Below are 25,171 nucleotides of genomic sequence, written 5' to 3' on the forward strand. Positions count from 1 at the left end.
GGGATTAGCTCAGGTGCATGACCCACAGGAAGCTATGACCAGTCCAGCTGGTCCATCAAGACTGCTGTGTCCCAGAATGGTGCAGTTCATTCTCCCCATCCCTCCCGAGTACATGTGCTCTAACCCAGAGCCAATAGAACATCTATATGTATCAGCCCACTTTGGACAAAACACTCCCATGTTGCTTATGCACTCTTAGGGGAAGCATTATGCGCAACAACACTCTTGTCTATTTTAATTCCTGTCTAGTATTATGCCCAAATCAATATTTACATGCTAAATTTGAGCACTGAGTTATCAATAACTGCAGCATCATACTAAGTAATAAAGAATTATGCCACACAACACCAACAGCTCAGCCATAAGCTGAGACTTGACCCAAATCTATGCAACAGAATACTGTAGCAGCCCTTCATATTTTTCAAAGCCCCTCTGGCTCCTAACATAGCTCTCAGTGCTACATTTATTCCCAATGGGGGGGTTGGTGAGCTCAGTTAGCTGGTTTATAGAATCCCTACGCTGTGGAAACAGGCCATTGGTCCCATCGAGTTCACACCGAACCTCCGAAGAGCAACCCACACAGACCCTTTCCCTACCCTATTTCTGTAACCCTACGTTTCCCATGGCTGATCCACCTAACCTACACATCACTGGATACTATGGGCAATTTAGCATGGCCAACCCACCTAAGCTTTAGACATCTTTGGACTGTGGGAGGGAACCAGGACACCCAGAGGAAACCCACACAGACACGAGGAGAATGTGCCAACTCCACACAGACAGTCGCTCACTAGTGGAATTGGTCTGTGGTGCTGTGAAGCAGCAATATTAACCACTGGGTCACAGGGCCAGCTTGCGGTGCAGAGTGTCACAACAGCATGGGTTCAACTGATACATTGGCTGAGGTCACCAATCCTCAATCACTCCCCTCACCTGAGATGTGGTACCCCTCAGGTAAAATGACAACCAATCATCTCTCTCTCTCTCTCTCTCTCTCTCTCTTGCAGATAAGAGCAGCCCTATGGCCTGGTTACACTATGGTGACTTTACCTTTATGCCCAGTCTCCTTCACCATTGTCACTTTAGTCAGCCTTGCCAAGCGTAAAAGAGAAATATTTACCTTGCACTGATTTGAAATATTTCCCATTTGTTTGATTTGCCTGAGGACCTGACCATTTCAGCTTTGGTCTCCCTAGCTTTTTAACCTTTGTGGCTTACCGTGATTCGGTCTGCAAAGAATTGTTTTAAAAGTTTTCCCCTTATTCATCTGACCACAGTCAACATTGCTCAAACCATCTGCTGTTTTGCTTATTTAACTTAGTGCAGATGTTGGCAGTTTCTTCCATCTTGGTATGGCAGGTCGAGTTGAATCTAATAATCTCACGACGATCATCACCCAGGGGTCTCTCCACATGGTGAAAGGTTGTTCACTGCATTTCTCTTCCAGTCTAATGATTGCGCATTTTAATGCCTCTCTATTTAAAAACAAAAGGTTTTTCCTCTCTCTGTTACATATTCAACATATTCTGATCTCTGTTTGATCTCTGGAGGAGTCTGCTAATGGTAGAAAATCTATGAGGCATTTAGTATCAAGGACATTAGAGAAGAGAGTTCATTTTCTTTGTGTATTTACTTTCATTTGCAACTGAAAACAAAAACCACTCAAACCACAGAATGTTACATTTATTCTTTTATGCAGGGGATGCTGACAAAGTCAGTATTTGATGCCCATCTCTAATTGCCCTTGAACTGAATGGCTTGCTAGGCCATTTCAGAGGGCTGTGGATCTGGAGACATGTGTAGGCCAGACTGCGGTAAGGGTGGCAGATTTCCTTCCCTATAGGGCATTAAGGAACCTGACAGGATTTTATGTGAATCAATTATCATTTCGTGGTCACCATAATTTTCAATTCAAGATTTATTAATTAATTTTGAATTCCACCAGTTGCCATAGTGCGATTTATACCTGAGTCCCCAGAGCACTACACAGGGTATCTAAGGCTAGTGATGCTGAATGGCTGCAGTTTAGAGGGAATACTGATTGCCACCACAACACCATCAGCCCTGGTGAATGCTATGTCTAAGGATTCTTGCTGACAGCTGAGGTCACATGCACAGTTGCTGCAGTGCTGGTGTTTACCATTAGCATAACAATTACGAATTCCAGGGAGTTCAGCAACGATTAAACATGAGATAAGATTTTATATATGTTATGTGAGTACTTTGAGACATGATGAATGCTAAGTGTTGCATGTCTGCAATGGGTTCCCAACACTCTCCCCGTCTGAGGACTTCATTTCACTCCATATAACCATCTGATAGAGAATGACTCCATCTCCAATAATATGTCGTGTTATTGACGGGATAATAGAAGGCATTCCGCTGTTTACCAGTGATGTCTATGTACTCACACGGACCTCACACTTTTTAACCTGTTCTTGATACAAGAGATTAGATTAGTCATTGCTCCCCGATCAATAATGTCTGCTCCCTCTACCAATTGCCTTCCCATCACGTTGGTGGCTGCTGAGATTTGGCAACTGGATCTTCCCACCATTTATTAGCTAAAAGCACAACCCAACTGCTTCATTCAGGAAGTAATAAACTCAAACAGGGAGCTGAACTGTTTGCTAGCCCCATCACTTCACTTAAATATTTACTGCCTTCTAATTTCTTCTGTCTTCAAGATGCTGCACAGTGATTGATTTCTGCTCCATAGTGAATTAAATTTTGTGGGTATGACAGGCTACATTGGATGACTATGCATTAACTAGATCTTCTGCTCTGCAGGTTTTGCAGCTAATCTTACGATGGTAAAAACTGCCAAAGTATGTTTGTTCAAGTTTAGCTGAGAAAAGACACATTTGGTCAAAGCTTTTCATCTTGCCCTCATCAGGAAAATTCACAAAAATTCAAATAAAGGGGACATCCAGCATTCATGCTGTATAGAGGGGACAGTGCTCATTAGTTGACAAATGGCTTACAGAGGCTTTGTTTAAACTTCAGGTTGGTGAGATGTGTGCCACAGGGATTGGTGATGGGACCTGAACTGTTCACAATTTCTATAAATAACATGGTTGAAAGGGCTGAGAGTATGGTTGCCAAATTTTCTGATGATAGGTGGGAAAGCAAGTTGTCAAGAAGTCAAAGGAGGCTGCAAAATAAACAGGTAAGTTAAGTGAGTGGATAAAGATGGAATGAATCATGCAGGAAAATGTGAAATTGTCCGTTTTGCGAGGTAGAATAAAGAAGCATAGCAAAGGGTAAGAAAGTACAGAGCTCTGAGATGCAGAAGGATTTGGGGTGCCCTTTTTATTGTAAATCAGTTGGGAATAGTGCACCGATAATCGAGCTCCACTCTGTCACCAACCTTTACAAATGTATAAGTACCCAATTAAACCTCCGAGATGGTCAGTTTGCCTGATGGACTGCTATTCAGCACAAAAGTCATTCATACAGATTTCCTAAGGAAAATAGGACAAAGTGAGGACTGCAGATGCTGGAGACCAGAGTTGAAAAGTGTGGTGCTGGAAAAGCGCAGCAGGTCAGGCAGCATCCGAGGAGCAGGAGAATCGACGTTTTGGGCATAAGCTGAAGAAGGGCTTATGCCCGAAATGTCGATTCTCCTGCTCCTCGGATGCTGCCTGACCTGCTGCGCTTTTCCAGCACCACACTTTTCAACTTCCTAAAGAAAGTAGTTCTATTTGTTGTAAACTGACTTATTCTTTAACAAATGACCACAAAAATTGGATTCTAATTTACTCCTGTATGACTTAAACTATACTCCTTTAAACTCTACACATTCATTCACAAACAGAATCATAGAGTAATGCGGCATGGAATCAGACCCTTCAGTCCAACCAGACATCCTAATCTGATCTAGTCCCATTTGCCAGCACTTGGTCCATATCCCTCTAAGCTCTTCCAATTCATATACTCATTCAGATGCCTTTCAAATATTGCAATTGTACCATCCTCCACTACTTCCTCTGGCAGCTCAGTCCACACACACACCACCCTCTGAGTGAAAAGGATACTCCTCAGGTTCTTTTTAAATGTATCTCCTTTCACCTTAAACTTATGCCCTCAAGCTTTGGACTCCCCCGCTCCCCTAGGAAAAAGACCTCGGCTATTCACACCATCAATGAAAGCAAAAGAGATGGATGTGCACAAATATCACAGATAGAAAAATATAGACAGAGACAACTTTCTGTAGGTCCAACGTCCAAACCATAAGGAAGAGAGTTGTTTCTCAATTTTGATTTTAGGAATGGTGACATGATATTGTCTGCAAAGCGATAGTTGATCTTTGATTCAGTAGCTGATCCTAACAATCCTACTTAATCTTCAACTGCTCTTATTACTTTTTATCTATCTAGCTAAATCAACTTCCATTTTCCACTTCAAAAAGGGAAATTCCTTACATGAATCACAAAAGGTTAGTATGCAGATATGGCAAGTAATTTGGAGTCTTGAATACAAAATTAGGGAGGTTGAGTCTCAGTTATGCAGGGCACTCGTCAGATTGCATCTGGAATATTGTACACAGTATTGGGCTGTTGGAGGCAATTTGGAGAAGGATTATTAGACTAACACTTGGAATGTGTAGTTATCTTACGGGGAAAGGTTGGACAGGTTAGGCTTGTTGAGAGTGTGTTGCTGGAAAAGCACGGCAGGTCAGGCAGCAGCCGAGGAGCAGGAAAATCGATGTTTCGGGCCAGAGCCCCTCTCCTATCTACTGGAGATTACAACAGGAAGAGATTATTTGATTGAACCACATAAGATCATGAACGGTCTTGATAGGGTACTTATGGAAAGGATGTTTCCTCTAATGAGTGAATCTAGGACTAGGAGCCACTGCTTAAAAATGAGTGTTTGACCATTTAAACTGAAATGAGCTGAACTTGTTTTTTCAGTCTTTGAAACTTTCTTCCTGAAAAAGAGTGCTTGAATATTTTTGAAAAGACAAGGTAGCTGCATTCTTGTTAAGCAAGGGGGTGAAAGGTCGTTAAGGACAGTTGGGAATGCAGACTTGAGGTTACAAATCACATCAGTCATGCCTGACCTTACAGAGTGGCTTGAGGGGCTGAATAGCCTGCTGCTGCTTCTAACTTGTATGTTCATAAAGAAGGCCTCTGATTGGACAGGGGTATTACGCTGTGAAATAAATCATCGAATGGTGGTCACTGCCCTTGTTGAGTTGAAATGGGTTCAGTACATACCCGTGCTCCTCCAGTCTGTGAAGAACGTGGCTCCATGTATTACAATTTAGCTCCCATGGCAACACGTCCACCAATCAGCATCCACTTGCTCACCAGTTGGCACTTTCATCTCATACAGTATTAAATGTTAATTTTTCCCCTTATTGACATTCTTGCAAATTGTCCTGATGAGTGCAAGGTGAGAATCTTCAACCGTGTGTGTTTTTTTTCCAGCAATACTCTCATATATTAATCATTATTTTCTCAAGTGAATGTTGGAAAAATGCATCTCTGAGGAAATGGATTAAAGCCTGGTTCTCAGAAAATGGTCTGATTGGAATTTGTGAACACACTGTTGAGATTTGTTTTCGCTCGCCTGGTTCCAAGGTGTGTGCTGGGAGCTGGATGGTTCAGCTCATACTGTTCCATTCTCAGGCTTGTCTGGTCTCCTCTCTGTGGGCAAACAAGAGAGAGATGGAGACCTAAATAGAGACAAAGCCAGTTGTTGATTTTGGTACGTGCCTAATATACGCAGTCATCAATTTGTTGCAATTTTCTGGTAGTCGATTGAGAAGCAGCAATTCAGATATGACATGTGAGTTAATTAGGCGAAGAAAGGGAACATATGGCCCATGACCAATGAAAACGCTTCACTAATTCTGAAGCCATTTTGTGAAATGGAGGCAGCTCGCTCCCACATCCCAGGTGTTCTGTAGTCTTTTGTGATGATCTTTGATAGCAGCTGTCTTCATTCTTCCCTTGGGCTGATGTAGGGAAACCCCTGGTCCTGCGCAAGGAACATGCTCATTCCCTGGATACTCTCGCTTCTATCCCCCTCCCCCCACCTATTCGCTATACATTGTGAGGGGGCTGGCCACCTTTGCTATGTCAATCACCAATCTAAACCCGCTTGGCCAATGACCATGAGCAACTACATGTGATACCAACGTGACTGTTGTCCCTTGCCCACATCCATGGCAAGGTTAATTTCCATTCCTTCCAAGAACACAATATCTTTATTTTTGAAAACATTGCAGTCATAGTGGAGTAGTGTGGCAATTGATACATTTTTGATGTGCATCCTAACTTAATATCCTTCCCTCAGTTTTCACATGGTGGAGGTCTATTTGTATTTGCAGAAGGCTAATTACTGCTACAATACTCCGTCTACACAGAAAATACTCAATATGAAATACTGAGAGAATTTCCATTTTAACAAGAACCCCGATTCCCAACACTGCATTGTGAATCAAGATGTGCTTCAGCGTTTTCAACTGTCAATGCTAGGTGATGGGAATGGTCTTTCAACAGTCTGTCATCTCAGTATCAAGTTGTCATATTCAGTTAAGGCTGGAATTGTCAGATTGCAATGCTTTTAATGCTGAGCACTAGAGTAAGTCTTTCTGTCCTCTTACAGATGGGGTCCATTGCCTTACTTGTGCACTGATGTTGTTGAATACAGATCTTCATGGCCACGTGAGTAATGGAACCCTTTGAAAAACAATCTGACATGGTCAAATAGAATGGTTGGGAGAATGGATTTGTTGTGATATAATTCAGATTCTTGTTCTGATAGGAATGTATCAAAGTACTTATTTTTCATTCGGAGCGATGATTCTTGATTTAGTTCACAAACTGAGTCTACTTGGGTATAGCTTAATTGATTCAAATTACAGGGCATCCCTGATTACGAATGTCCAATGTACGAATGCACTTCCGTACATGGGTAATTTTAAAGATCTGCCTTATGACCATTTCCTGTACTTGTGAATGGTGACTTTATATTGTCCTGCATTGTGTTGCAACTTGTTTACAAATTGACTTGCGAACAGACTCAACAATGGAACCCATTCACAACCTGGGGACTGCCTATAGTTTGCAATCTGAAGTTGCCATATTTCTCTAATGTTGTTAGCTTGAATAAATGTTACCATTCTGAAGAACATCAACATTGATTTAGTCAGAGTGATTAATGCTCCTGGGATGTGCATTCAAATCCCACCGTGGCAGCTACTGGAATTTAAATTCAGTTAATAAAATCTGGGGTGTTCAGTAATGGTGACTATGACAGCTCCGATCTTTGTAAAAATCCATCTGGTTCACTATACCATTGAGGGCAGGAAATCTGCTGTCTTTACTCTCCCTGATCTACTGGTGACTCCATCCCCACAGTAATGTGGTTGAATTTTCATTTCTGTCTGAAATGGTGTAGAAAACCACTAACTCAATCAGTATCAAGGGTTAGTCTTGCCATTGACTCCCACATCCTATGAAAGCATGTTTTAAAAGAAGCCTCAAGCTGTGAGCGCAGGCCGAGAATGGAAACATTTCATGAATGGGACAATAGCCACTCACCATCTTACAGGCAATTCAAGAACTTGGGTTTACTCACAATGCTGGGTTCTGTTTGCCTATTTGGGACCACATGGTGAATCAAGAGTTGCTTCAGCCTTGGTTTGATCACGCCATCAGTATGCATTGGTGGAGTATTTTGAGATGCATCTCTGTTGGACTGTTCAAGACTGTGCTTCAATATGCAATCCCAATGCATTTCAACAACTCAATCTGGTTTAACAGTATGAAGGGATCCTGGGCTCTGTATTTCAATGGCCACCACTTTTAGAATCCTGTGGGCTATGAAAGAACCTCACCCTTAGAAGATTATAAGAGTGCAGGATGACATGCATGGAGGTAGCTCACACAGCATCACAGTCCTTTGCTGGAACAGTAGCTAGCCTCCAGGTTAGTGCGCTAGGCCCAATCAACTTCCACTACTTCATCTTTTCTTTCTCGTAAGGTGAGATGTAGGGATGATTGGACAACATCATTCATGACTCTTCAGATACTGAAGCAGTGCATGTTCAAATGTAGCAAGGTCTAGGAAGTGTTTAAGCGTGATCTGCCAAGTAGCAAATAACATTCACGTCACCAAAGTGCCAGGCAGTGAGCACCTCTAACAAGAGCGAATTTAACTATTGCCCCATGACATTCAGAGGCATCACCATCACTCGATCTCCCCATTGACAGCATGTTAAATACTATGTACAAGAGAAAGTTAGAGGCTGGGAATTCTGAAGCAAGTAACCTCCTTCCTGACTACAAAAATCCAGGTCGCCATCTGCATGGTACAAGTCACGAGTGTGATGGAAAACTCCCCATCTGCCTGGATTAGTGCATTCCTGGTGAAGGGCCTTTGCCCGAAGCGTCAATTCTCCTGCTCCTCAGATGCTGCCTGACCTGTTGTGCTTTTCCAGCGCCACACTCTCAACTCTGGATTAGTGCAGTGCCAACAACATCCAAGGAACCCAACATGATCCAGAAAAAAAGCCTGTTTAATTGACCCCTTCACTGTTCACTCCCTTCAGCACTGGCACAATGGGCAATGTGCTATCCATTGCAACAGCCCACCCCCAGGCTGTATAGACAGCACCTTCCAAACCCACAACCTCTACCATCTATAAGAACTAAGGCAGCAGATGTATGGGGACACCACCATGTCTTCCCTCCAAACCACACACCATCCTGACTTGGAAATAAAGTAATGGACTTCCCTCCCCAATGTCATTGTGGGTGTACCCTACACCATATGGTCTTGAGTATTTCAAGAAAGTAGCTCGGCAGCACATTTTCAAAGGCAAATGGAGATGGATCATAAAAACTGGTCCAGCCAATTTGTTCACATCCCACAAGTGCATTTAAAAAAAGGAAGGAAATACTTTGCTGCTGGATAACGGCCAGCTGAATTCTAAATACGTTCATGGTAACCTTCTCACCAAACCTCTCTGCCACTCCTGTATAATGAACTGCATTAGATAAAGTCAAAATACTGGAGTGCCCGAGCATACCAGGCAGACCTGTTTATTCTTGCACATCCTGTTGAATAAGGTTAATGCATTCATTATTGATGTAGCAAAGAGATATCACATCACCTAAAAGCATGTGGTCATTCTATCCTTTGAGTTGTTTCGATTTAAGTACTTTAGCCATAATAAGGAATTAACTGAGAGGAAAGAGAAAGGAAAATAGCTCCCTCAGATTGTGTCTGTCCTTTTGTAGTGAAGTGTTTTCAGTCAACCACCAGAGGTAAGAGGAAAAGAAATGAGGGTGAGAATCACAAGGTCCAATTTAGATCATAAAGGGTCTTCTTATTAGATTCCTGGATTTTACAATTCTATGATTAAATAGTATAAAGTTCTACCACCTCCCCTGGCAATGCATTCCAGACATCTTCTACCCTCTATCTATGTCAAAAAAACTTAGCTCACGTATCTATCTTCTTTAAACCTTCCCTCACCTTAAACCTATGGCCTCCTCGACATCTGCCATCCACTCCCACCAACCTGTCAGTGTCCTTTTTGGAGTTTCACACTGTCCACCCCTCAGTGCTCCTTTTCTTTGCTCTATGGACCAAGTTCTAAGGTTGGGCTACTGGTAAGAACAAGTATAAATGGTTTATAGCTTTGAAAGAATGGAACCATTTTTTTGTAGTTTCCGGTTAGGAGTAACATTTAAGTAGATTTTCTGGTAAAGATTGTACTGGAATTACATCTGTGCATAACCTGTTCCTGTTATGATCTATGTCCTATATCATTACAGAGGAACCTTGATTATCCGAAGGGCACTGGCAGGGAGTATTTCATTCGGTTAATCGAATTTTGGATAATCGAATGCTGGATAACTTAGTTATCCAAGCATCGGGACCTTGTGATCTTGTTTGGATAATCTGAAGTTCGGTTAATCGAATTTCGGATAATCAAATCCTGGATAATCGAGGTTCCTCTGTAGTTTCTAGAATGAAATATCTTCTTATTCTGGAATCAAATTAACTTTGCTGTTTGCACAAGTATAGCTTACTGATAGCCTTGCAAACATGGTTTATAATATTCCCCAGGTATTAGCATTATCTGCTCCTGATTGTCTGTGCATCCAACTAAATGAGATGTGCATCCATGTTTCTGTGCTCAGCTCTGTGCTGCACCTCTTCAATGCCATGCATTATTTATGGCAATATTCAACTGAAGACCAGTATGATAAAGGTTGCAAATTCCTCCATGATTGCTACTTATTGGGGCTTTATGAAATCAGAAAATTGGGAACAAATGTTGGTGTTATTTTCAAGTTAAATTGATTTGTTCTTGGATCCCTCACTCTGTGAGCAAAGGCTTGAGACCATTTAGCTAATGCTCACACTCAAGATTACGCAATCTTTCAAGTTTACTTCCATCTCCATAATTATGAATGGCTTTTATCTACAGTGGAAAGAATGCCCTGTGCTTTTCCATTCAAAACGTGTCAAAGTAATTATCTAATTTTCTACCTGTGGCAAATCACCAACAGGCGATGTATTTCCGAACAGCGCCATTGAACACAATGGGGCTATAGTTTGGGATTTGCAATGGGAAGGTCTGTCTGAAATTGCTGTTAGCAATGCAACCTCGAAGTCTTACTTCAATTCCAGTTCTTGATGAGATGTTTGTTCCCTTTCACTATTTAAACTGAATGTGAGAGAGCAAGTCCCCTTTTACTTTTCCAGGTGGGAAGCTAAAATTCCACCTTGACTTTCTACTTCAGAGGATAGGATGTTATTGAGCAGCTTGCAGACCATCGGACTGCTCTTTCATTAGAGAGAGGTGACTGGTGGTAGTTTAACCCGAAGATCACCACACCTCAGGTGATGGGGAGAGGTTGAGAAAGAGAATCCTTCACATTAACCTCAGGTATTGAACCCACACTGTTGGTGTGAATGTTCATTGTAAACCAGCTGTCCATCCAACTGAGTTAACTGACCCCTACACAAAAACTAAATTTGTTGAAATGAGTTTACTGTCTGATTGTTCCCACGTGTAGAAAATTGTAAGTTTGTGCAGGGAGATGAGACAGCTGCAGTAATGCAACATGAGATGCTGAACCGAATATTTGGTTTGCTCAAGAAAGAAAATTACAAGTACCTGTTTTACATGTAGACAGTGCCCTTTTGTAAAAGAATTGCTCGGTTTGCAGATTTACAACTCAACAAATCTAACGTTGATCTTGCTTTTGTACACCTCCTGTGCAGCTGTAACTGTATGCCTCACTCTGGTCAATCACCCTAAGCTCTGCATGTCCTCATTATGATCTGTCTGTACTGCATGCAAAACACAACTTTTCACTCTACTGAGGTGCACGTGATAACATTAAATGAAAACATTTTTGACTGAAGTGCGCAGTCCTGTTCTAAGAAGGTTTTAGATTTGTTTTTTACGACGAGAAGGATCGAAGGGTATGAGGAGAACGTACTGAGTTGGGTGATCAGCCATGAGCATGTTGAATGACAGAATAGGCTTGAAGGGCTGAAGGGCCTACTGTTGTTCCTATTTTGTATGTTTCTCTGATGGCCTAAGCAGTCAAATTGTTCAAGAATGTGAGCGTGGTTGTATTTGGGCAAGTTAAACTCCATTACGATCATCATTCTTCTGAGGCTTCACTTGCCATTAGTGCCGTTTCATCAGGATAAAAGTCACTTGATTAGCAGCTGTTTGATCTCTGCCCCTGGTCCTGTTAATTTCTTCAAAGATAAAGCAGTTTTATTGGTGGTACGTATATGGAATGAGCTGCCAGAGGAAGTAGTGGAGGCTCTTACAATTGCAACATTTAAAAGGTATCTGGATGGGTATATGAAAGGAAGGGTTTAGAGGGATATGGGCCGGGTGCTGGCAGGTGGGATTAGATTGAGTTGAGATATCTGGTCGATACGGACAAGTTGGACTGAAAGGTCTGTTTCCTTGCTGTACATCTCTATGACTCTATAAATGAACACCTACAGTACACAGTGGTGCCTACAGATAACACATGCTTCAGTCATTTAGAAATGGGTTTCTAGAGCTGGATGTTCCCAGAGCTGCTTGTTGAGTATAAATGTATATGAGGTGGAAGATGGAACTATTGTCACAGTGTATTTATTCCTTCTTATTCCTCCTATATTTCGAGATACCATGGAGTGTTTTCCATGGGTGTGAGGGAGTTGCCTCACATTGGTCTGGTGTCTTTCCCAGAAGCTGGTACAAAATTGGGATTAGCAAAATCCTGGCAGAAGGCTGTCCTTTTTAATATTGATAGTCCTTTGGGATTTGGGAGTCGCTAGAGGTGACTGCCCACCTCTAATTGCCTCTGTCTTTACAATGTGTGCTCTGATGGTGCTCCTGCTGCTCCTGGATCGGGAGTTCCAGGATTTTGACTCACGGCCAGCTGAGGTGGAGCGATGTGCATCTAAGTGAGGACAGTGTGTGTGAAGTCCCCATACCTCCCGTGTCTGTTTGGGTGGTGGAGGTGATGGTTTTGGGGGGTACTACCAAAGAAATTCCGACAACATCCATTTGTCCACACCGTATGACTAGACATGACAGGGGTCTCACAGATAGGGTTGACAACAATGTTCCCTGACCTTGAAGCCCACGTTCCACCACTCAAGATGTTTATCTTGTTTGTTCACAGGATCTGAGTTTTGCTGGTGAGGCCAGCATTTATTGTCCATTGCTACACAACCCAGTGGCTAACTGGGCCATTTCAAATTGCATTGAATGTGGGGGTAGGGAGGGGGGGAGGTCACGAAATAAGACACACCTGGTCAGGATTTCATTTCCTAAAAGAAATTAACAAATAATCTGAGTTTTTTACAACATTCCAGTAATTTCACGGTCACTATTATTGACATTAGCTTTATTTTTCTCATTTGTTTAATTCATTCACTTTAAATTTCCCAGCTGTCCTGGTGGAAATTGAACTCATGCCTGAAGTTAATTGGTCCAGGATCTGGATTATCACCCTACAGGACTGGCATAGCAGGTATAGGGTTCACATTTCTTACCCTTACAGGATCCACAAAAGCTGATTCCTGAGGCGCTGCACACCTCACTGTCCATCTATGGAAGTATGCCCCATTCATTTCAACGTTTTGTCTCCACCTCTTCTTGGCATGGACCTGAAACCACACAGTACAATATCTGATGGCTTTGCAATTCCAAATGTTCATTCCATCGAAACACTGAGCCCGTAATTAAAGTTCTCCCAGGCTTAGCTTTTGTCAGATGTTTGATCATTGCAATTTTACCAACCTTTTTGAATGTGCACATTTTCTGAATGAGGTATTCACCACTGGAATAGGTCGGAGAAATTGCTGCTTGTAGCACGATGTCTTTAGGAAACTGTGATACGTGTAAATACTTAAATGTGCTGATCCTTCTATCAGTCTATATCTGAGTAGTCCTACCTATGCATAATGGTTTGTGTCTTTTGCATGACTTAATGGATACATACACACAATGGTTTCTTACAATTAGTCTGTTCATTTTTTCGTGGGATGTGGCTCTTGCTGACAAGGCCAGCATTTGTTGCCCATCCCTAAATGACCTTGAACTGAACATGTTCCCAGAACCTCCCAGACCATGGTGGCAAGGTGGCTCAGTGGTTAGCATTGCTGCCTCACACTGCCAGCGACCTGGGTTCGATTCCAGCCTCAGGCGACTGTCTGTATGGCGTTTGCACATTCTCCCCGTGTCTGTGTGGGTTTCTTTTGGGTGCTATGGTTTTTTCCCACAGTCCAAAGATGTGCAGCTTAGATGGTTTGGCCATGTTAAGTTGCCCATAGTGTCCAGGTATCTACAGGCTAGGTGGATTAGCCATGGGAAATGCAGGATAATAGGATAGGGAATGTAGGTCTGGATGAGATGCTCTTAAGAGGGTCAGTATGGATTCAATGGGCCAAATGGCCTGCTTCCACACTGTAGGATTTCAATGATTTCAGAAAGCAGTTAAGAGTCAATCACAATACTATGTGGTTCTGGAGTCATATGTAGGCCATATCAGGTAAGGATGGCACATTTCCCTCCCTAAAGAACATTAGTGGTTTTGACAACGGTCAATGATAGTTGTCATGGTCACCACAACCATTACTAAACTCTGCACTATCAACATTCTGAATTGGACTAGTCATATTGAAAAAGACTGCAGAAGGATCCTTAGACAACATCTTCCATACCTGTGAACATTGCCATTTAGAAAGACAAAGGCAGCAAATACATAGGAACATCACCATCTGCAAGTTGCACTCCAAGCCACTTGCTATCCTGGCTTGGACACTTTGGTCAAAATCTCTGGAACTTCTTTCTTCCCTAACTGCGTTGTGGATGTTCCTACACCACAAGAAGGTGCGACTCAAGAAGGCAGGAGAGCACCACTTTCTCAAGGGTAGTTAGGGATGCTGACCCAGACAGTGACGTCCACATCCCATGTATGAATGAAAATAAAAGATACAATGTGAGACCATGTCCAGGTTGATGATGGACATTTTTAGTACAAAGCAATAAATTGTATAAAATCTTTATGCACTTGGTCCCAGCAAAATGTGAAGGATTTCTGAAGGGTACCTTCTACCATTTGGAAGTAGGAAACTTGCCCAGTGAACTCCCTCATTCAAGGGTTTAATCTTTTATACTAGTTGTTGGCCACTCAGTTGTTTGTATCTTTTTTATATTTTCCATAGATTCCCTGGGTCTAGCATGAGACGACAGATCTCAAACCACTTCCGCCATTCAATTCGATCATGGCTGATCTGTATCACAACTCCATCTATAATCTTAAAATCCTGTCCTGGCAAAAACCCCATACAAACACAGTTCTGAAAGTTTCAACTGACTTAACCTTGGCAACTATTTAGGAGCAAGTACTAGATTTCTCTTTGTAGGAAGAAATACGTTTTAATATTTCTTCACATTTTAAGGCGACCCCATCAAATCCTTCAATCAGCTTAAAGCTTGAATTTGATTACCTCCTAATCTTCAAAACGAAACTGCAGTTTGAAAGGCAGTAATAGCAGTAAGCTTGCAGAGACAATGCACTGATAACATGATCCACTGCTCACTGTGAGGATGTGAAATTGTTCAGATTTGGTGATTACCAAACAATGACACCAATGCTCACAGAGACATTACCTAAGTGTTTACATGGAATGGTGGACAGCTCTGCAGAATGCTAACTCTAAAACACTAATTAAACAGTCTTGTTGTAAGCAAAAAGGGATTCATTAAGTCATCTTAAATTGTTGCCCTGCCATCATAACTGAGGGGTGAAATTACTGTCCTCGATCTCATGTGCATTGTTCTGGTAATCTTCCCGACATGAGACGGTCTCTTATCCTATTGTATTGTCTACAACACTTTACTGGATAAACAGTAACAGATTGGTCATTTAACTTCTGGCTTGCAATAAGTTGACTACTGCGGATACAAATTATTTATGTTTTTTTCACAAATGCATGGCTTATTAATAGAGAGTCCTGCTAATACCTTCTGTTGCATGTAGCCAGTTGCTTGTCAGAATAAGCAAAATAATTGCATGAAATACTAACAAAGTTTTTGTCCCTGTTTTCTTCTCCATCTTCACAACCCCACCCCTATCCCTGGAACTCTTGCCTGTCTGCTTGTTTGCCTGGCTTGCTAGGTGGTAAGTTTTGCTTTAATCACGCTCTTTGCTTTTTTTTTATATCAGAAGTTGATTGGAATAGCCACTGCTCCTCTGCCTCGCTGCAACTGTTTGTAATGAAGTGAGCACCGTGTCAGCATTCCCAGCTCCCGACTGTTTTGTCTCATGCAGCCTATAACAACACCAAAAGAAACTTGCCCGCATTCAGTGACGACACCAAAGGATATAAGCTGATTCCGTAAAGGCCTAACCAGGCCTTTCTACTCACTAAAATAACTAATGAAGCAAGTTTACTTTGTTACCTAAGCCCACTGCAGGAAACCTGTCCGGAGCTGGTGGTGCTGTAGCAATGAGATTCCAGTCTATATCAGGCTGGAGGTTATATTTAACACTCCAGTTAAGTTGCGACTTGGGCATCGGGTTTGCATCTGAATCTGAAATTAAGCTTAAACTGTAAATGCTGGCATGTTCGAGATTTATGTTGCACCAACAGAATCGATCTCCTCTCCTCTTTTAATACGGGGGATAAAAAAGGAGAGTCCTTCACTTACACTGATCCAGCTCACTCAGAGCCAGCTGTCAGAGTGAACAGAACCTCTGACACTCCTTTTCTTTTCTTTATATTTTCCCCAGCACCCATGTTGTGTGTGTGCAGGTGCGGGACACAGTGAAAGACACAAGGTATACAAATCTTTATTCAATTTCCACCACCAGCAAGAAAACACCCAAGTGACCAGTGACAAGCACTGCCCTTCTTGGAGGGCAATGCTGTGTGATCAAACAGTGAAGGGGAGGGCAGGGATTAAACCAAGACAGAGTTGGAGGGGGAAATAATACACTTCCCTCCTTAAGATTTATGTTGCATTCTGTCTCAGATGAGATCAAGAAAGGATTGGAAAAGACCCTCTGACCCATTGTTCAATCCCACAAACTGTTGGTGCTTTGTGCCACTTGAATCTTGGGAGAGGCACAGTTCCAAATTAATCAATTTCGCCACAGAAACTAATTGAAAAGATTATTGCCTCTCTGATAATAGCATGCAGTAGCTGCCTTTTGAATGGACTGAATCCACCCATTCAAAAACAGGTCCCCCTCTCACTAGTACATATAATACAATATCATAAGTCAACGCAGAGAGCTGCACCTCATGCTTCTGTGTTGCCAAAGGAGGTTGGGCCATTTGAAGTTTTGCTGAAGTTTCCAAATGTTTGCATAATTGTGGCATCACTGAAATCCTGGCCACACCAATGCAGCAGTGTGGTACTTGCATCAATGTGCATTTTTAACAAGTGTTATTTTTAATATAGCAGTGTCTATTCCTGATGAAGGGCTTTTGCCCAAAACATCGATTTTCCTGCTCCTCAGATGCTGCCTGACCTGCTGTGTTTTTTCAGCACCACTCTGATCTAAACTCTATTGAATCAGTTCATTGGAAAGTTCACACCTTACATTTCTGACCAATGTAAATGCTTCAGGATCAATGAAAGCAAATGCCAGATCACAACAATAATAATAAAAACAGAAAGTGCTGGAGAACTCAGCAGGTCTGTGGAGGGAGAGATAGTGCTGCATCTCAGTACTTTGTTTTTATTTTAGTGTCTCGTCACCATTACCCAGCATAACAGCAGGGTGGGTGTCCAGATAGCCTTGAATCTCAAAACTGTAAGTTATTTCTTGAGATCGTCATTGTTCGATTGTTAATAAAATTAAACATCAATTTCACTAACTTGAATTATGGGGGTCTTCTTTTATTTTGAAGAGAGCTTGCACTTTGGTCAGTTTTTTCACGTGCACAGGTATCAAAATTGAATTTTTTTGTAGATGACTGAAAGCAAAAGGATATTTCCATTTTGTTTCAAAACTGTGGCCTTCTGGTGAGACATATCTGCTGTTGCACTCCACTCCCACCGTTGGTCCTAGCACACTCAGACAGTCTTCATGGTGCCTGTGAGTTATTTTTGTTTGAGTGCAATGCATTTGGCTTCGTGATAATGTTACAGCAATTTGCTATTTTTCATAAGTTGAAGAATATTGATTTTGTGATGAGTTAGAATACTGATTCTATGATCAAGGACACAGGGTCTGAACGAGTTCCAAGTTATCACTCCTTTTCTTTCACTGGAGAGCTATCCATGAATGTAACCTTTCAGATTGGTTTCTGAGGCAATTTCTTTGCTGTTTTTAATTGTGCAGCTAGTGTCTTCTTGTCAGACCTTTAATGTTGGTTGCGTACACATTAACATCTGATGAAATATTTTCTGCATTGCAGAACATTGGGAAGAAGATGACCTGTCAAGACTTCATTAACAATCTGGATGGTTTAAATGGAGGGAAGGACTTTCCGAAAGACCTGCTGAAGGTACGAGATACAGATCTGTTCACATTGCTTGGTTCAAATGGGCAGAAGCAACCCATCCCTTCCTAATCATACACTAAAATGACTGGGAATCTGTGATATATCTGGTGTTCTCTTTATGCTTTTTAAGTTGTTTTCTAATCAACGTCTTCAGAGATGTTATGACACACCTCTGAAAAATTTGGATTTGAACCCAGACCTCCTGACTCAGAGGTAGGGACACTCTCACTGCAGCTCAAAAAGCCCCCACTTCATCATTTTTTTTAAAAAAACTCCTCTTTATGTTTTTACTGATGATGTGGAGGTGCAGGTGTTAACTCAGGTTGGAGCGCTGATCCTTTGATAGGTTCACGTGATGAAGGAGCAGCGCTATACAAGCTTTTGATTTCAAATAAACCTGTTGGAGTATCACCTGGTGTCGTGTGACTTCTGACTTTGTTTTTACTCGGGTGGTGACATTGCTTGTACCTGTGATTTTAGTTGTTGTGTCTAGATCTGACAACTACCTGGATGGGCATTTGTCAGTGTGATGTGCTACAGTATTCTTGAGTCTGTCTATAAACATATTGATGAAACTTCTTCTGAATAATTGTATCCTTTCACTTATTGAGGAATTTTCCTTTCCATCATCACCTTTCCTGCATGCTCCTTATTTCAGGAATATAAACTGATCAAGCAATTCCCTCCAGCCCTTTCCTGTCTCGGTACTCATTCATGACTTGCGATATTGTTTTTGAGTTGATGAGGGTTGGTTCTCTGCTTTGTCCTGACCAACTCCCCAACTTGAGCCCTCAGTGAAAACAAACTTATTCAAAACTCTGCTGCCTGTATCCTAATTTGCTCCAAGTTGCGTACATTCATCATCCCTGTCCTCACGGTTGGCTACGTCTCAACTTAAAACACAATGTTTTCAAGTTCTTTCCTATCTCTAAAATCTCTTCTATTCTCACAACTTTGACAGCAGCATCAAGGCTGGCCTCACTCACACCCCTGTGTATAATAACTGCTTCACCTCTAGACTCCTCCTCAGCTTCTGCACTGCTCAATCTTCCTCTTAGATATTCTTCAACATCTTTCATCTCTCCTAATGCAGCTGTTACAGCTGTGTCAGATTTTGTTTTCTAATGTTCCCATGTTCGTGCCTTGGGATGTTTTTACTATCCAAGGGTGTTTTTACTCAAATTAGTTTTGTCCTACTTTCTGCTTTTCATTTGGATAAAAGAACACAGCAAAGGATCCATTCCATGCAGATAATGAAGACATTTATCATGCTGCTTAACCTAATGGATTGCGAGAGAAGAGCAAGAGACAGGTTCAAGTAAGATTGTGAAGAGGAAGAAACTCTCTATCCCCATGAAATAGTAGGCATGTGACATACAGTAGGCAGAAGTGGGTACTGCAGATGCTGGAGATTAGAGTCAAGATTAGTGTGGTGCTGGAAAAGCACAGCAGGTCAGGCAGCATCTGAGGAACAGGAAAATCGACGTTTCGGGCAAAAGCCCTTCATCAGGAATTTGAAATACAGTCCCGAGTAAAGGAATTAATGGATATGTCAGTGAACAAGGTGAATAATTGGTCAGTAAGGGAGCTGAACCTGCAGATGTCTGAGATGACTGCACACTATCGGACATGATGTATATTCTTCTTTATTTGAGGATGTTACAGCTGTAGAAGCACAGAGACATTGAATAAACATATTTATAGGAAAGAACCAATCCATGTGAGACTAAGGAGGAGGACACGTTGATTGTGAGACTGCTAGTAAAGCTGGACAAATTGGTCAGATTGAACTTAGCATCAATGGCAGACAATGGAGAGAATGTGCAAGCAAGCTGGGCTTGACAGCTTCTGAATACTTCTGCACCCCAGAGCTTTGGGGATCATCCACATTTGACTCTCGTTGTCATCCCAAGTTCATTTAAGTCTGAAAGTCCATTAAATATCAAAATTTGATCTGGGGATTCTGGTAACTATTAACTTTTTGTTTGCACTGACAGAGATGCTATAAACAGCATAATGCCCCAGGCCCAATGACTACTTGGCAGCTTTGAGTTTCAATATAGCAACAAGCCCTAAGCACAGAAACAATATACATCTTGTGAAACTCTGTGCTCAGCAAGGTGAGTAATACCAGTTGCTGGGGGAATCAACATCTTATTCCACTCTGAATGCATTGAGTGTGGCATAAACACTTGCAACATCTGCTCTTGGGACCTTTATCCCTCCATTTTGCCTCATCCCCATTATTAAGTATACAGAATGTGGCATGTGCATTCCCCTCACAAGCCAGCATGATCTTAATAGATAAGATAAGGAACACTTTGACCGGGAGCTGTTGCGAGTGACTTTGAGATGGGTATGGATTTGCTGGTCATGGTGTGCGTGGAGATAACTACACACAGCATTGCCTCTCTTAAAATGTTAAAATGTTACAATGTAAGATTTTAATGCACTGCACCATTATGATATTTTATTTGTAAAACTTATTTTCTTGTCTTGATTTCAGTCAAGTTTTCCAGATTTCCCCATTAATTGGAGATTCAGTGAGGCCCCTTGCATCTGATGTCCTGGCCTAAAATGGTTACGTGTCCCTGTTGCGTTTTGCCCCCAATAAAGATAGTGGCCATGCATAGTCCCTGATGCATATTGCCCCCTTTAAAGATGGTAGCCTAGCATAGTCCCTGCCATATATTTCCACCAATAAAGATGGTGACCATACAGCACTGCTGCATATTGCCCCTATAAAGATGATGCCATAAGTACTTTGTTGCGATGGGATGGTGTAATGGAGATACTCCAATCCAATGCCACCTTGTGACTGATGACAAAACTGTCTAAGTCAGGATAGTTGGTCAGCCTGATGCCAATGATGATTATGGTTTCTATAAAACTAAGCTGTTATTGGCCGTCTATTTCTGAAACTTATGCCTACTAACTTAGATGTTGAAATGAAATCATTGCGTGTTTTGAAGAACATTTTAATACTAGTAGTTTAGATTGCATGACAGAAATTCTAAAAGACCTTACTGTGACTGCACAGTCCATCCTAGTAGCTATTCTGTTACTGTAGATGTGTGGGAAGCTGTCCCATTTGTGGAATGTGACTATTTATCTGCAGGTTTGATCCAAAGGCCTTGACTATTCCAAGCAGCTTGTTCCACATAGCGTATCATGATTGGAACCCTCTAACTGCGTTATGGCTAAGTGCTGCTGCCTTAAGTTCACCATCTATTACCATACTGATCCTAAACATCAGGTCATAGACAGAGAACACAGGGGGCCAACACCTTCAACATATTGTCTAGCTATCACCATTGTTAACAGCTAACCTGAGAATGCAACTTTAAAAAAAAGGGTTTTGTGATTTACACATGAAAGAAGTGAAGCTATCACTGTATTCTAACAGATGAAAGGCTTAACAGACAATCAATTTTTCAATGTATAATTTCAGTTACATCACACTGCAAATTTTTGCTATAGATTCTGTGTTACGATCGAGCCCTCCACTATCACCTGATGAAGGAGTGTCGCTCCGAAAGCTAGTGTGCTTCCAATTAAACCTGTTGGACTCTAACCTGGTGTTGTGTGATTTTTAACTCAGTACTGATCCTGTAAACCTCAAACTGCAGCTGAGGAAGAGCCTTCATTTTAGGCTGGAGGAGAATCCTATCAGGTTCATTCCTGATGAAGGGCTTTTGCCCAGAGCGTCGATTTTCCTGGTCCTTGGAAGCTGCCTGACTTGCTGTGCTTTTCCAGCGCCACTCTAAACTAGATTCTGATCTCCAACATCTGCAGACCTCACTTTCGCAGAGGACCCCATCACTGTCTACGATGCATAAAAACACTGGAAGGTTCTTGCCAAATTTATCCAAGACGAGTGTTTGATTTTGTTGTTAACGCAATCCCTGTAGAGACCATTAATTTTTAAAAAGGTTTGCATTCAGACTAACCAATTTAAAGGAACTGCATGACAAGGTTTCAAGTTTTAAGACTTTGACTGTAACTAACAAACCAAACTAAAAGCAACATTGACTAAATGTTACTCAGCAGACAATTAATTTGCTAAGCCAGTGAAAAGCTATTACTTATTAGTTTCTTAGCCAATGCCACATTTGGACATGACATTCTCCACAGGATTCCTGTCTTTATGGGTCGCAGGATAAAGTTATTCCCAGCTTTCAGTGGTCTTGCTTCTTTCTGATTTATTGTGTTATAATTTAACAGGTGAAAACCTTTTCCTTCAATCTTCTGAGAGATCCTAAACCAGTGTTGACCAACAGATTCACCCCAGTGATCTTTTTGTCCAATTATATATTGGCGTTCTTACATTCCTGCTGGATTCCCTGCTTTTGACTATACGATAAGCTGCCATCAGTATTCTCCCTGGTAGTTAACGGAGAGCATTCTTTCTGCTGTTTACAGCTAATGTTGTCTACTTCTGTCACATTGGTAAGAACATTTCCGACTGCCATTATTTCCAGCTTTTAAACCCATGTTTCAACAAAGTGCAATCTTGGCCCCTGTGCCATGGTAGATTAGATTCCCCTAAAATTTGGAAACAGGCCCTTCGGCCCAACAAGTCCACACCGACCCTCCGTCGAGTAACCCACCCAGACCATTTCCCTCTGACTAAAGCACCTAACACTTGGGGCAATTTATCACCTGACCTGCACATCTTTGGACTGTGGGAGGAAACCAGAGCACCAGGAGGAAACCCACGCAGCCGTGGGGAGAATGTGCAAATTCCCGCAGACAGTCGCTCGAGGCTGGAATCGAACTGGGGTCCCTGGCGTTGTGAGGCAGCAGTGCTAACCACTGAGCTACTGTGCCACCTCACCACCGAGCCGCCCCCATGGTACAAAACCAGAGGGGGTTTGCTCTCAGACAGAACTTGTAGCAGCTCACAAGCTTTTCATTTATTCCATTTCACCTTCAAGAGGCGGTTTAAAACATAGCCATCTTACAGACGCTGTATTTGTAACATTATACACTATTACACAAATGTTTACAGCTCAGAAAGCAGTCCTTCGGTCCAACTAGTCCACGCCAGTGTTTATACCTTGCACAAGCTTCCTCCCATCTGTCCTCCTCTGTATAACCAGCTTGCTTCTCTATTCCCTTCTCGCTCATCTTTAGCTTTCCTTTTGTTGCATACGTACCCATCATCTCAGCCACTCCCTGTGGTAGCGAGTAACACATTCTCATCATTATGGTAAAGACATTTCTGTGAAGTCTAGTCGAGTGAACCTGTCAAACATTGAATCCACCTCCAGCCCTTGTTCTCAGAAGTGAGTCTGCTGGGAACAGCTGTTCGATCAGTTGCACTGCGTAATTCCGCAAGTGGTACTACAGAAAAATGGAGGCAATTTTATGGCAGGCAGTTTCAGGCAAATTAATGCAGGACTCTGTTTTCACTTCAGTTGAAGATCGGTCTCACCCTGTTCACAAGGAGAGCTGGACTGAACTTTGCTGAGTATTGGTTTACAGGTAAACCAACATCATCTTCAAAGTTCAGAGCTGGTTTTCTTTGACATTGGGATGTCAAGTACCTATTGGACACACACTGCTGTCATATTCCTGTCACTTTCTCTGATCATTAAATACACCATAGAACACAAACGACAGCTTGCCTGCAATCTGCCCTTTTAATTAGTTTGGATAGCTTCCGCTCAGTACATCCATGCGTCATTACCTTTGAAGTTCTTTGCAATACTGTTTGCCTGTAGAGATTTGTGAAGAGTATTCCTGCTCTACTGTCCAAACTCATATGTTGAATCCAAAATAACCCATAAAAATCCACTTGGCGGGGGATCTAAGATGGCGATGATCTGAGAAGATTACACTGCAGAGCTTCGCATCGCAGCAGGAGCAGGATGGTTCTTTAACCCACCCAACCCAGGTCATCAGGATTTCTTGGGGTGTTGGAAAGATTGTGGAGCCCCAAGAAACATTTAAAAATGAACTTACCTGTATTTTTAGCTGTCCAGAAATGCCTAAAAAGGGAGGAGGAGCGTCTGAGGCCGGGCCTGCAGCAGCCTCGGAGCCGATTATTCTCCAGGACCTGGTGAACCAGCTCTCGAAATCTCGCGAGATGTTAGGGAAACAGATTGAAGAGAAGGTGGCTCCAGTCTCTCTCATGCTGCAGAAGCATGAGCAGCAGCTGGGAGACCTGGAGAAGAGTTTAGATGAGGTGGAGCACAGGGTCACAGTGGTGGAAGCTGATGCCAGTTCATTCAAGGAAGAGATCCAAGCCCTGAAGACGCAGGTTTGTAATTTGCGTGACCAAGTGGATGATCTTGAAAACAGGGGCAGGAGAAAAAACATTCGGATCATCGGTCTGCCTGAGGGTAAGGAAGGTGAGGGGCCTGCGAAATTTGTTGAAGATTGGCTTCCGAAATTCCTTGACTTGGAGACTGGCATGAGAGGATTGAAGAAAGAGAGGGCTCACTGGGTCGCAGCATGGAGGTTGGGTCTGGGTCGACACCCTCGTCCTTTCTTGGTGCGGTTCCATCATTACCGGGATAAGGAAAGAGTCATGGAGACTTCCAGACTCCAGGGGAAGGATACAAAGGCCCTCATTTACAAGGGGTCTAAGATCATGTTTTTTCAGGACTTTTCAGCGGTGGTGATCCAGAAACGAAAATTGTATGATGGTGTCAAGAGAAGATTGAAGGAGCTTGGGATTCAGTACTCCCTGAGATATCCGGCAGTGCTTTGGATCACCTTAGATGGATCCATGCATCTCTTTGACACGTCGGAGAAGGCAAGAGACTTTATGGACAAACTAACCTAATTTAAACAATTGTAATATGTATAAATATTGTTGCTTGGGTATGCGTTTATCATTCTGTAAAAGAAATGGAGGAAATCTGGTTGGAGCTTTGTTTTTCCCCTTTTATTTCCCTCTATTGATAATAATTTGGTTCAAACTATGTCTGGCAGTGGTTAAGATATACATTTTAAATTTCTAAGTTAGGACATACCAAAGGATGGGTGGGGTATTTATTCCCCTTTATTTTTTATAAAAGAATGTTTTTTTATTCATATTGATATTCTATGGGGTGTTTATTCTTTTTAGCTTGTGCTTGCGATGCGGCTCTAGCTGGGAGAAGTGAAGGTGGTTGAGATGGTTAGATGCCTATTTATGGGCAGTTCGGGA

General features: G+C 42.1%; 1 protein-coding gene across 3 annotated transcripts in view; it reads left to right on the plus strand.

The window, feature by feature from the left end:
* LOC122539453 (PH and SEC7 domain-containing protein 3-like) overlaps positions 1–25,171 on the plus strand; it is a 421,315-nt gene that overhangs the window by 267,657 nt on the left and 128,487 nt on the right. For 2 of the 3 annotated variants that reach the window (XM_043674302.1, XM_043674304.1), the window contains exons 8-10: positions 6,619–6,677; positions 16,290–16,337; positions 17,926–18,015. In XM_043674302.1, coding sequence (XP_043530237.1) covers positions 6,619–6,677; positions 16,290–16,337; positions 17,926–18,015 — 197 coding nt within the window. The remainder of the gene's footprint in view (positions 1–6,618; positions 6,678–16,289; positions 16,338–17,925; positions 18,016–25,171) is intronic. The other variant, XM_043674303.1, reaches the window with a different exon arrangement.

Source organism: Chiloscyllium plagiosum, chromosome 32, assembly GCF_004010195.1.
Source record: "Chiloscyllium plagiosum isolate BGI_BamShark_2017 chromosome 32, ASM401019v2, whole genome shotgun sequence".
NCBI classification, from domain to species: Eukaryota; Metazoa; Chordata; class Chondrichthyes; order Orectolobiformes; family Hemiscylliidae; genus Chiloscyllium; species Chiloscyllium plagiosum.